Source organism: Oryzias latipes, chromosome 10 (assembly GCF_002234675.1).
Source record: "Oryzias latipes chromosome 10, ASM223467v1".
Classification (NCBI taxonomy): Eukaryota; Metazoa; Chordata; class Actinopteri; order Beloniformes; family Adrianichthyidae; genus Oryzias; species Oryzias latipes.
The window spans coordinates 26,677,790-26,690,459 of NC_019868.2; the positions used below are offsets into that span (position 1 = coordinate 26,677,790).

A 12,670-nucleotide genomic window follows, 5' to 3' on the forward strand; every position below is an offset into this window, starting at 1 on the left:
AAAACAAGATTAAAATTCCACCAGAGTGGGTCTTTAAAAAAAAAAAAACTACTACTGAGGTACAAAATAACCATAACCATCAAGCTATCTGACAAAGGACGTTTTGAGCATTCAAAACTGTGTTGCCATGGTAACTGTGTTAGATTACATGGTGAAAATGGCCAAAACAAAAATATCTCATTGCACATGTGGTCTCTTGATGCAAAGAGCTCTTGATGACGTCAGTATTAATTTGACTATAGTGAGAGTCAGATTTGGAAATGGCAGCCAAGTGTTTTGAAGCTCTCTGCCGCCGTCCGGTGGGTCGACTCCTCCAGCAATATATGCGGAGAGAGCGCCGTATGCGGATGGCGAGCTGCTGGTTTATGGCGTTCCCGTCTCTCCGGACTCTTTGCACAGCTGCCCGTCTGTCCTCAGTCGTGTTTGACCCAAAGCCAGCTCCTCCTTTTGTTCCCGTTTTGACTCCACACCTACACTACTTTCTAATGTTCATAGGAAATTTAGACTATTTTTGTGAATTTATGTCAGAGTATCAGAAATATTTTGAAGGGAAAAAGTTTTTTTTTTGTAGACTTGTTAAATATGAAAAAGCAAAGTTTTATGAACTTACACTTTTATACTAAAACCGTGAAGCAAAGCTGCAGCAGCTGGATCTGTTGAGTCTTTTATATCCTGACATTTTTGGTTTTGCATGAATCTTTTTATATTAAATAATTTTAAAAAACACCAGGTGTGACTTTCCATTAAACATGATCTGATGTTAAAAACAATTTTTTACTTGTTGTATTTTTTTCCACTATAGTTGGCCTTAAATGTTTCATATCAAACACTAATTCTTACCTTTTAACTAGACAGGTTTTAAAAATGTTTTGTTTTTCTGAACCTCTACTGCCCCCTAGTGTTCACCTGTGCTAAGTGAAGCCTGGATGCTGGAGTCTCAAGGTCATCCAGCCCATTTCCTCCCAACAAATGACCCAAAACTGAAGAAACAAAAAATAAGTCCAACTAGAAAATACAAGACATTTGGTAAAATCAGTACGGCTTTTATTAAATGAAAAAAACTCATCTTCGAATAAGACGAAGGTGAAACAAAAAGATGAATGTACCGTTGAATTCTTCACGTTTTTGGAGGAGTTCCCGTTTGAGCAGACGTGTGGCATCAATGAATAACTGCAGCAGGAAATCAGGGGGCCTTCCCTTTTTAATCAGGTTTAACTCAATTCAGTCACAACTACTTTTTCTGTTGAAATAAACAGGTTTTGTTTCATTTGCCTCGTACAAAAGACATACAAAGGACACGGATAATCCAGCTTATGTCAGGAGGGACAAACAGGGAAGCCTTTTCTTTATCTTAAGACTCCAGAGTAATTCGATGCCGTTTGTACAAAGAACTCGCCTTAAAAAACAAACAGAGAGAGGATGGGTTGGCACAGTCAGTGGGTTCTGTACAGAGATGCATGTTTAGACAGAATATTAGTTTATGTACAAATAAAAATGAAAACGAGACGATGAGTTCTCAAGAGGTTTTTCCCCGTAAGTTCTAAAAAACAAAACCAGTTTCTATCTGAGCGATGACTTTCTTGCAGGCAGGAAAAGGCCAGTCTCAGTGCAAATGCTCCAGCTTGCGTAGCCTGATGGGATTGGGGAGGGCCTGCTGGTTGTGTACGGAGGACGGCTCCTCCTCCGGCGTGCGGAACAGCACTCGACCTCGATGGTTGAAAAGGTAAAATGACGGGTGGTTCCTCAGTGTGTCAAAAGTTCTAAGGGAGGGGACAAAAATAAGATTTGTTTCAATAACTTATAAGAATAAAAGTGCAAAAATAATAGAAAAATGTCAGTTTCAACAGGCTACAAATCTTAATGTGCCAAAACAAAGCAACACTTTCTGATGCATTTTTTTTATACAAAGTGGAGCAGTAATCTGTTAGATTTTTATATAATTAAAACATTTGGTGTAAATTTCCTGTTAAAATCCCTAAAACTTTCCTTAATTTTTTTTCTTCCCTGAGCCTGATTTGATTCACATGAATTCTGGGTTAAAGTTGTAATTTTCACAGATGTCCACCAGAGGGAGACATTTCCCTGCCTAATCAACACATGCGGCCAAATTTGGGACTATTTGACATTGGTTTGGTGCTGGAATAAATATAGAAATTTGTGTCACTGTTTTAATATTGCTTGTCATTTAGTTTGGCAGTTTACTTTCTAATAAAAACCTTAAAAATGTGAAAATTGTATACAGTCTCTTAGAAAATTAAAAAAAAAATGTGTAGCTTTGCAGTACATTTTATATCAAACTTAACATAAACCTAACTTGTAATTAGTTTTTTTAATTACATTTTAGCTCCAGAACTAGACGAGTTGAATTTCAGCTCTTGTTTTGAAAATCTGTAAATCTGTCAGGAAATGTTCTTTTTGAAAAGAATATTCTCTTTGAAAGGATAAAAAAAAAAGTTTTGAGCTACAATGCAAGGAAACATTCCGTTTGTGCTTTTATGGACCAACTGCCCATTCCAGCCTACATGTGTGTAAACAAATATCAACTGTGACCAAATATTTACAAGTACTTGGTAGAAGAGTTTGTAACGCAGAGAAAATTCCTCCCAGAATGTTTTAGAAAATACATTGAAATAGTCTTTAAGAAAGCACAAAACGTCCATTCTGAGTGTGATGGTGCTGCAACAACCTATTGAAATTCATTTCTGCTTGCAAAGGACGAACCAGAAATGCTGGAAACCCTTTGGAAATGGGTTTAAGCCCCTCCCATGTGCTAAACAGAACATCTACTTCTTTCCATTTAAAAAGGGGGAAAAAAATCTGATTTTGTTTTGGGATTTTCTTTTTAAATGATAATAAATGGTGTGGAGAAATGTTTTTCTCTTGATGCATTTCTGAATATTTCTTAATTCAAATTGTTGTGAATCAGGAGCAGATGAGAGATTATTTGTAGCGTAGAAAATACGCTGGACGGGCCACAAGCTCCCTGCTCTGAGCTCTCAGCAACGAGGAGGGGAAAGGGGGGCGGGGTTGCTTCTCATCAACAGTCCCACCCGCTACAAATTCCTAACAAACTGCTGTCGCTCTGCAGAAACTATGTCCTAGAAAATGACACGCTTTTCTCATTTTGGCCACAAACAAAAAAGCAAAAACAAGATTAAAATTCCACCAGAGTGGGTCTTTAAAAAAAAAAAAACTACTACTGAGGTACAAAATAACCATAACCATCAAGCTATCTGACAAAGGACGTTTTGAGCATTCAAAACTGTGTTGCCATGGTAACTGTGTTAGATTACATGGTGAAAATGGCCAAAACAAAAATATCTCATTGCACATGTGGTCTCTTGATGCAAAGAGCTCTTGATGACGTCAGTATTAATTTGACTATAGTGAGAGTCAGATTTGGAAATGGCAGCCAAGTGTTTTGAAGCTCTCTGCCGCCGTCCGGTGGGTCGACTCCTCCAGCAATATATGCGGAGAGAGCGCCGTATGCGGATGGCGAGCTGCTGGTTTATGGCGTTCCCGTCCCTCCGGACTCTTTGCACAGCTGCCCGTCTGTCCTCAGTCGTGTTTGACCCAAAGCCAGCTCCTCCTTTTGTTCCCGTTTTGACTCCACACCTACACTACTTTCTAATGTTCATAGGAAATTTAGACTATTTTTGTGAATTTATGTCAGAGTATCAGAAATATTTTGAAGGGAAAAAGTTTTTTTTTTGTAGACTTGTTAAATATGAAAAAGCAAAGTTTTATGAACTTACACTTTTATACTAAAACCGTGAAGCAAAGCTGCAGCAGCTGGATCTGTTGAGTCTTTTATATCCTGACATTTTTGGTTTTGCATGAATCTTTTTATATTAAATAATTTTAAAAAACACCAGGTGTGACTTTCCATTAAACATGATCTGATGTTAAAAACAATTTTTTACTTGTTGTATTTTTTTCCACTATAGTTGGCCTTAAATGTTTCATATCAAACACTAATTCTTACCTTTTAACTAGACAGGTTTTAAAAATGTTTTGTTTTTCTGAACCTCTACTGCCCCCTAGTGTTCACCTGTGCTAAGTGAAGCCTGGATGCTGGAGTCTCAAGGTCATCCAGCCCATTTCCTCCCAACAAATGACCCAAAACTGAAGAAACAAAAAATAAGTCCAACTAGAAAATACAAGACATTTGGTAAAATCAGTACGGCTTTTATTAAATGAAAAAAACTCATCTTCGAATAAGACGAAGGTGAAACAAAAAGATGAATGTACCGTTGAATTCTTCACGTTTTTGGAGGAGTTCCCGTTTGAGCAGACGTGTGGCATCAATGAATAACTGCAGCAGGAAATCAGGGGGCCTTCCCTTTTTAATCAGGTTTAACTCAATTCAGTCACAACTACTTTTTCTGTTGAAATAAACAGGTTTTGTTTCATTTGCCTCGTACAAAAGACATACAAAGGACACGGATAATCCAGCTTATGTCAGGAGGGACAAACAGGGAAGCCTTTTCTTTATCTTAAGACTCCAGAGTAATTCGATGCCGTTTGTACAAAGAACTCGCCTTAAAAAACAAACAGAGAGAGGATGGGTTGGCACAGTCAGTGGGTTCTGTACAGAGATGCATGTTTAGACAGAATATTAGTTTATGTACAAATAAAAATGAAAACGAGACGATGAGTTCTCAAGAGGTTTTTCCCCGTAAGTTCTAAAAAACAAAACCAGTTTCTATCTGAGCGATGACTTTCTTGCAGGCAGGAAAAGGCCAGTCTCAGTGCAAATGCTCCAGCTTGCGTAGCCTGATGGGATTGGGGAGGGCCTGCTGGTTGTGTACGGAGGACGGCTCCTCCTCCGGCGTGCGGAACAGCACTCGACCTCGATGGTTGAAAAGGTAAAATGACGGGTGGTTCCTCAGTGTGTCAAAAGTTCTAAGGGAGGGGACAAAAATAAGATTTGTTTCAATAACTTATAAGAATAAAAGTGCAAAAATAATAGAAAAATGTCAGTTTCAACAGGCTACAAATCTTAATGTGCCAAAAAAAAACAACACTTTCTGATGCATTTTTTTTATACAAAGTGGAGCAGTAATCTGTTAGATTTTTATATAATTAAAACATTTGGTGTAAATTTCCTGTTAAAATCCCTAAAACTTTCCTTAATTTTTTTTCTTCCCTGAGCCTGATTTGATTCACATGAATTCTGGGTTAAAGTTGTAATTTTCACAGATGTCCACCAGAGGGAGACATTTCCCTGCCTAATCAACACATGCGGCCAAATTTGGGACTATTTGACATTGGTTTGGTGCTGGAATAAATATAGAAATTTGTGTCACTGTTTTAATATTGCTTGTCATTTAGTTTGGCAGTTTACTTTCTAATAAAAACCTTAAAAATGTGAAAATTGTATACAGTCTCTTAGAAAATTAAAAAAAAAATGTGTAGCTTTGCAGTACATTTTATATCAAACTTAACATAAACCTAACTTGTAATTAGTTTTTTTAATTACATTTTAGCTCCAGAACTAGACGAGTTGAATTTCAGCTCTTGTTTTGAAAATCTGTAAATCTGTCAGGAAATGTTCTTTTTGAAAAGAATATTCTCTTTGAAAGGATAAAAAAAAAAGTTTTGAGCTACAATGCAAGGAAACATTCCGTTTGTGCTTTTATGGACCAACTGCCCATTCCAGCCTACATGTGTGTAAACAAATATCAACTGTGACCAAATATTTACAAGTACTTGGTAGAAGAGTTTGTAACGCAGAGAAAATTCCTCCCAGAATGTTTTAGAAAATACATTGAAATAGTCTTTAAGAAAGCACAAAACGTCCATTCTGAGTGTGATGGTGCTGCAACAACCTATTGAAATTCATTTCTGCTTGCAAAGGACGAACCAGAAATGCTGGAAACCCTTTGGAAATGGGTTTAAGCCCCTCCCATGTGCTAAACAGAACATCTACTTCTTTCCATTTAAAAAGGGGGAAAAAAATCTGATTTTGTTTTGGGATTTTCTTTTTAAATGATAATAAATGGTGTGGAGAAATGTTTTTCTCTTGATACAGAAAAGAATAAAAGGTTTACATTTTTTAATCGTTTTCTCTGCTAAACAGTCAGTTTGGTTAGGGTTCCAATGTCTCAATTTAGTTTTTAAAATTTTCAATTATTAAAACCGTCAAATACAAAAAAATATATATTAAATCAATGTATGAAAGGGGAATATTTCTGTCAATTTTTGCTCCTTTTTTTTCTCTCCTTCAAAATAAAATGCAAGATTCGGACATTCCTCAGATTATTCAATCCAATAAACGCCACTTAAGGCCGATATGTGTTAAACTTCTTGACCGTGGAAAAGACTATCAAACCAGGGATTCGAACCACAAACTCACCGATTAAACATTGTTGATCTTAAACCACATATTCTATAGAAATCCACTTACTTGTTTTTCAGCTCTGACGATGCGTCCATGTCTTTGAACTCCCCAGCGATGTGTACTATCCCATAGCAGGTGATCACGAACGATAATAAGGCCTGCAGTGCAATCTGTCACACAAAAAGGAGGAAAAAAATCATAATCGGATTACGCGGAGACACGAAACCAAATAATAAAATCGGATATTAACTCACGTCAATTGGTAACGTTTCGTTCTCCTTCTCTGTGAGCCGCATATAAGATCGATCTGAGGGGAAGAGTTGACATTAAGACACTTTAAAGTAAAACGATGCTGTATGAACGTCAACATTAATGTTTTAGTCGGAATAAAACCAGCTGCGAGGACGAATGTATGAGTTCAAAGCGGAGCTACGCTCGGTTAGCTTCTCGTTAGCTTAAATGCTAAACAAGAGGCCCGCGAGCTGAATTTTTTTTTTTACATGCCCCCACTGAAAGACGGGCAACCCGGGATAAAAGACAAACTAGACACAAATGTCCCCGTCATTCCACGCGAAACTCACGCTGTGCCGCTGAGAAAGCTGCGTGGGCTAAAGCGAATAGTCCAACGCCGACAACACCTTTCCAAAACGACGAAGCCATGTCGAAGCAGAGCAGCTACTGCGTGCAAAAGTGTCGTAAACACGTCGTAAATACGACTGCGTCAAAAAAAAAAACGCCCGCTGACGGAATAAAACACGACGGAAAATATTTGTATTAATTCCTAAATTTACACAGTTTTTCTGTACATTCGTGGCAGTTTTCTTAGTTGCATTTTCTGTAAAATAAATAAATAAGTAAAAGAAAGTCTTTAAAACGTTTTTGTTGATTTTCTGTGATGTGTGGTTGTCTAATTTTTTTTCATTGCATAATTAAAACCAAAATCTTCCCATCAGTAACAGCGTTCGTTGTGTATTTTAGAAATTCGTTCAAAACATGATGATACGACTACTAAGTATTTTAGATTTTGAATCATCAAAACGATACTACTTCCATGACCACTACTACTACTACTACTACTACTACTACTACTACTACTACTACTACTACTACCACAGGCTTACTGTTTATTTTAGGTTTTTGTTCAAATAATAATGATGCTAGTTCTGCAACTGCTATGTATTTTAGATTTTTAATAAAAAAAAAAACCCATACAAATGTACTACCATTACAGCAACTACTACTACTACTACTTACCACTTTTGCATTTTAGATTTTTCATTAAAACAATGATACTACAAATACTACAATTTATTTCCAATCAAAATACCACTGTGGTGACAAATGACGGGATCTGCCGAGAGGTGAACAAGTTGTTCAAACAAACACACACACACGCACACAAAGGGTCCATACAAACATTTATTCCTCAACTTACTTATCTGACTTACTAAACCTTCCAAGGTTCTATTGTTTATTGATGTAAAGCAAACCAAGGCAAAACTATTGTTGAAGAATCGCTTTTCTCAAATTTCCCTTCGTGGATTAATAAAGTTGATCTTGAAAGTGGATTAATAAAGTTGATCTTAAATCTTTCTCCCAGTTTTAGGGTCACAGTCCCTGAGTGTCCACCACTTTATTGGGCAACTGCCGTCTCACTTTTTTTTTAAAACCAATTTTCATTTCTCTTGTGATTTTTGAAGGTCAGTGGCTTGATGCCAGGTATTAGCCCCTTACATGATTTATTATGATTTAATACAGAGAGGACATCAACTCTTTCCATGTTGGAGATCCCCTTAGACTGATCAGAGCTGGTGGACCAAGATTTATCCATACCTTTTTGAATGAGATGTGGCAGCAATTAATTTTATTTTTAAATGTTATGTGTGCAATTCAAAGTTTAAAATATCTATTATCTTCTATTGTTCGACTATGAGAATAATGTAATAACTTGTGTGTATAACTACTAAGTCAAAAAAATCCTAATCAAATAAGATATTTTTCAAATTTCATGCAATTTCTTCATCTAATATGATATACATTGGACAGAAATAGAAAATATTTGATAAAACTCTTCTCTTGTACGACTGCGGAAACTCCGATTTTCTGGATGGCAGTGAATCTTTCACAACTTCCGCTAAATCCGTCGCTCCTTCCGGTTAGCTAGCGCAGTTCTCCCATTCTGTGTTGTTAGCTCTGAAACCTCTAGATACATTTATTTAACGTTTACACGGTTATTACAAACAAGTCATAAAACATGGCAGATGCAATTCAAAAGAAATTAAAAGCGGAATTAGAAAAATATTCGCAGGTGCAGAAAGGTAGGTACCTGTTAGCTGCTAGTGTGCCATGATGTTGTTACCATCGGGCAGCAGTTAGTTAGCCATGCCTGCACCCATGTTTCAAATATTTAAAGTAACTTTGAGATTTGACGTATTAAAAGAAATACAACTTACAAATGTCTGTTTTTTTTTCAGATGTGAGTAAAAGTATGTCCGTCAGGCAGAAACTGGAGACGCAGCTGACAGAAAACAACATAGTCAAAGAGGTACACGCCTAACCCTTAACAACATGTTTTTGTCCATTAGATATCTTTATGTTCAGTTTGACTGAAGATGTGACCTGTATATTTCCAGGAGCTCGATCTGCTGGACAGTTCTAACACCATTTACAAGCTTATCGGTCCAGTTTTAGTGAAGCAAGACTTGGATGAAGCCAAGGCCACGGTCACAAAAAGACTGGAGTACATCAATGGAGAAATGTAAGGAAAAGAAATACAAAAGAAAATGTATGGGATGCCCTAGTTAAAATGATATTTTCAAGCTTTAGTTTATAATATATAGCACTTACTATAAGCAGAGACGTTTATAGTCATTTATTTGTAATGAAATATCAGCCACAGAAGCTGGAAATCTAGTTTTTATGGGTAGTTCTGAAAATTCAGGATAGACTTGAACATATTTCGTCGCCATGGTAAAATTTTGACCACAAATTCTGAGTTCTACCTTGAATAAATAGAGAAACAAAATGCACGACGAGAACACCTGATTTAAGCTGTCTTTATAGAATATAGAATCACATAATTTGCCTTAAATTTACGCCATACCTTGAACCTTTTAATATTCAATTTCTACTGATACAATCTTATATCCTAAGACTGACAGTTGAAAGGTGAAGGCTTAATTTTTGACCTGAAACCCATAATTGTAGTATTTAAACATATAGACATTTTAGCAGACAGAAAACTATCTTATATCTTTACATTATAAATGGGGTCCAATGTGCCCCAGATGAGTAATTAGTCAAATTTTGGGGGAAATAAAATAATATATTAAAAAAATGAATACAGCTTTTGCTTTAAAATTAAATTAACAGTGTTGCTAAGTGATTATATCAGGTATTATGTTGCTTCATTCAATAGAAATATTTCTTTTTTTCATTACTGTGACACACTTTATGCTGGGGAAAACAGATGCATGTCACAGATATGCTTGTGTTTTTTTTTACATTAATATATAATAAAGACTGTACTCATAGTTTCTTTTAAATTAATGGAAGATGAAAAGTGGCTGATGAAAAAAGGGTTGTGCAGAAATAAAAGTTGACCTTGGCTGGTTGTACCTTCAAAAAAGAAATAAATGGGATCCCACAGCTGTCCGTTTGGGGCCTTAAATTAATTATGTCATATAATATTTACATGTTCTTAAAGTTAAAATAGTTTTATATTTGCTGTCCATGCATCTGAGATACTTTTGGACAGGTTTTTTCCCCATAATATTATATTTCATATCATTATGTTTGTAGTTGTTAAATTGTTTGTTCAATTAATACAAACTATCATTTATTTTAAACAAATGAATAGTAATTGTGAATAAATATTCTGACATTAACCTATTTATTAGCTTTTATCGTCTCATTATGTCATTTAGGCCTGCACAATATACCGCAAATTTATCGTTATCGCGACATCAAGCTGTGCAATATGCATACCGCAAAAGACGGCGAAAATCGCAATAAATGGTTACCTTAACCCTTGTGCTATCCTAGGCACTTTAACATTGGGAGTTGGGTCATCTAGACCCACTAGACAGTGCACTGAACAATTTTTCTTCAATAATTTGTGATCTTCACTGGTGTCCATGGATTACATGAAATCTTTCCACCTTTGTCCACCTTTGTCATGGTAGGGAGAACACGTCAATGTAAGGGGGGGGTCATCTAAGATAGCACAAGGGTTAAGTGTGCTAAAACAAACTCATGGCAGCTTGAAATATTGAACAAATGAAATAAATCCCTTTATGCATTTAACCAATCGGAAGGACCCGTTTACGCTGTTGATCAATCAAATGAGCCCTTTTATGTTTGATGTTTGCCTCCTACGTCGACAAGGGTCATTTGGAGTATGATTTTTATACTGTTGCATTGAAATGGAAATTATGTTTTTGGTTGGTTTGACATTTGTTTATATACCGCAAATTATATCGTTATCGCAATATTAATCACCAATATCGCATATCGCGAGTTTTCCTCATATCGTGCAGCCCTAGTGTCATTTGTATTTCATCTTTTAACGTCGGACACTGAAATCGTAAAGCAGTTTGTATCTTAAATCTGTCAAAAATGACTTTAGCATTAATCAAAAGGAGGATTGTGTCACACTATTTTAGGTTCTTGTTTATTTATTTACATATCTATGTTGTACAAGTATTTTGCCTGTTATTTTCTATAGGTAATTCTTTCTTCAGTTAAAACAAGAATTAGCTTTGATATTCTGTACTGTGTTGTAAAAACAAGTCTTTTGTTTTTACAGCAGCTCATTCATCCTGTTGGAGATTATTATTGAGCGTTTTTTCTGTCTTTAAAATTGTATTTTTTCTTAGACTTCTCTTTATAATACTGGTCACGTGCTTTGGTTACTTCAGGTGTTATTCTTGTCTGGGCCAGTAGGAGGCAGTGTAAGAATTGAAAGTAAAATCTCCGAAACAGTACCTGTTGCAACAAAATCACAAATATTATATTCCAAGTCTTTTTCGGGTTAACCACCATTTTCTTAAATATAAATGCGATTTGCACATTTGTTTGGCAATTCTAGATTTGTATTACTAGCATGTGTGCTTTACGTTTCAGGTGATGCATTCACTACTGTTCTTGTCTGTTCAGTCAAAGATACGAGACGCTCCTCAAAGACATGGAGAAGAGGGCTGACGACCATCGGGAGGTTCTGACAAGTCTGCAGCAGGAGCTCCACAAAGCTCAAGGCCGGACTGGTGGAAAGATCTGATTGACGGCGGCGTCTAAAGTCAACCGCCGCAGAAACACGAAACCCTGTCGGCTTACTCCACAGTCTGCTCATTTCCACTGTTGCTAATAATAAATGTTTTTTTTTTCCATGAACTGTCATTCTTTATTTCACAATCAGAACAATCCGGATGATTTTAACCAAAGTTCTGTACAAGAATAAAGTTTTAAAACCAGGAAATGTGATAAAAATACCAAAATTTAAATCTACAATAAATGGAATAAAACTCATTTATTTAAAAATAATAATAAAATCCCAAAAGGAAACAAAAAACAACCACATCAAATTCAAAACAAATGTCTTCAAAAAACAAGATGCAGATCCTGCAGAAAACTCCAGGGGTAACATTTGCTGTGGGGCAGACGCTCCACGCGTGGCCCGCCCTCCCACTCACAGAAGGTGCAGCATAGTTTTAATTACTTTTTATTGAACTTTAGAGGATGACACATTCACATAACTACAATAGAGAGACATAAAAAAGGAAAAAGAATAAGACACAAAGAAGAAAAATCAACATTGGAATTGTAGTACACAACATTGTCACATAACATGTGATCTTCAAATGTGTTGAATAGTGGTTTGATTTTTAAAAATCTGCTTTTATGGATGAAGAATTTCCCAGAAATTAATAAAGTAATAAATGCCAAATCAAATAATTTATCACCAGAAACTACTCCAAATAATACAATGTGTTTTTGTAACTGATTAGAAATAGGAAAAGGAAACGTTGAGGAGCAACAACAAAAGAAATCCTCCCAAAAACCTTTAGAATATAGACATTCAAAAAACAGATGATCAAGTGATTCTATATTTATATCGCAGAAAGAACAGTTATTTTCTTGAAACCAAAAACGTACATGGAGTAGGTCTTTGCATGGATAGACTGCATTCATTCTTTTAAAATGGGTTTCTTTGTATTTTGAAAAAATTGGGTATTTACTGAACTGAGATCTGAACTTGCTTATTTCCTCTTTTGTGTAATGCTGTGACATAGAAGGATTTTTGTAAGATGTTGGAAACGGTTCTCTAAC

At 35.9% G+C, this 12,670-nt stretch overlaps 2 protein-coding genes across 2 annotated transcripts; one reads left to right on the forward strand and one right to left on the reverse strand.

Annotated features, from left to right (window-relative positions):
• Positions 1-4,172: 4,172 nt before the first annotated feature.
• On the reverse strand, positions 4,173-7,058 carry mmgt1 (membrane magnesium transporter 1). Its single transcript, XM_004073576.3, has 4 exons — positions 6,925-7,058; positions 6,598-6,650; positions 6,410-6,513; positions 4,173-4,905 (listed from the first exon to the last, which is right to left on the reverse strand). Exons 1-4 carry the CDS (start codon positions 7,001-7,003, stop codon positions 4,749-4,751), a joined length of 393 nt encoding a protein of 130 aa, XP_004073624.1. The 5' UTR covers positions 7,004-7,058; the 3' UTR covers positions 4,173-4,748.
• A 1,404-nt stretch (positions 7,059-8,462) lies between these two features.
• Positions 8,463-11,734, forward strand: pfdn6 (prefoldin subunit 6). Its single transcript, XM_004073577.3, has 4 exons — positions 8,463-8,661; positions 8,818-8,888; positions 8,977-9,101; positions 11,501-11,734. The coding sequence occupies exons 1-4, from the start codon at positions 8,598-8,600 to the stop codon at positions 11,619-11,621; spliced, it is 381 nt and encodes a 126-aa protein (XP_004073625.1). The 5' UTR covers positions 8,463-8,597; the 3' UTR covers positions 11,622-11,734.
• Positions 11,735-12,670: the final 936 nt, after the last annotated feature.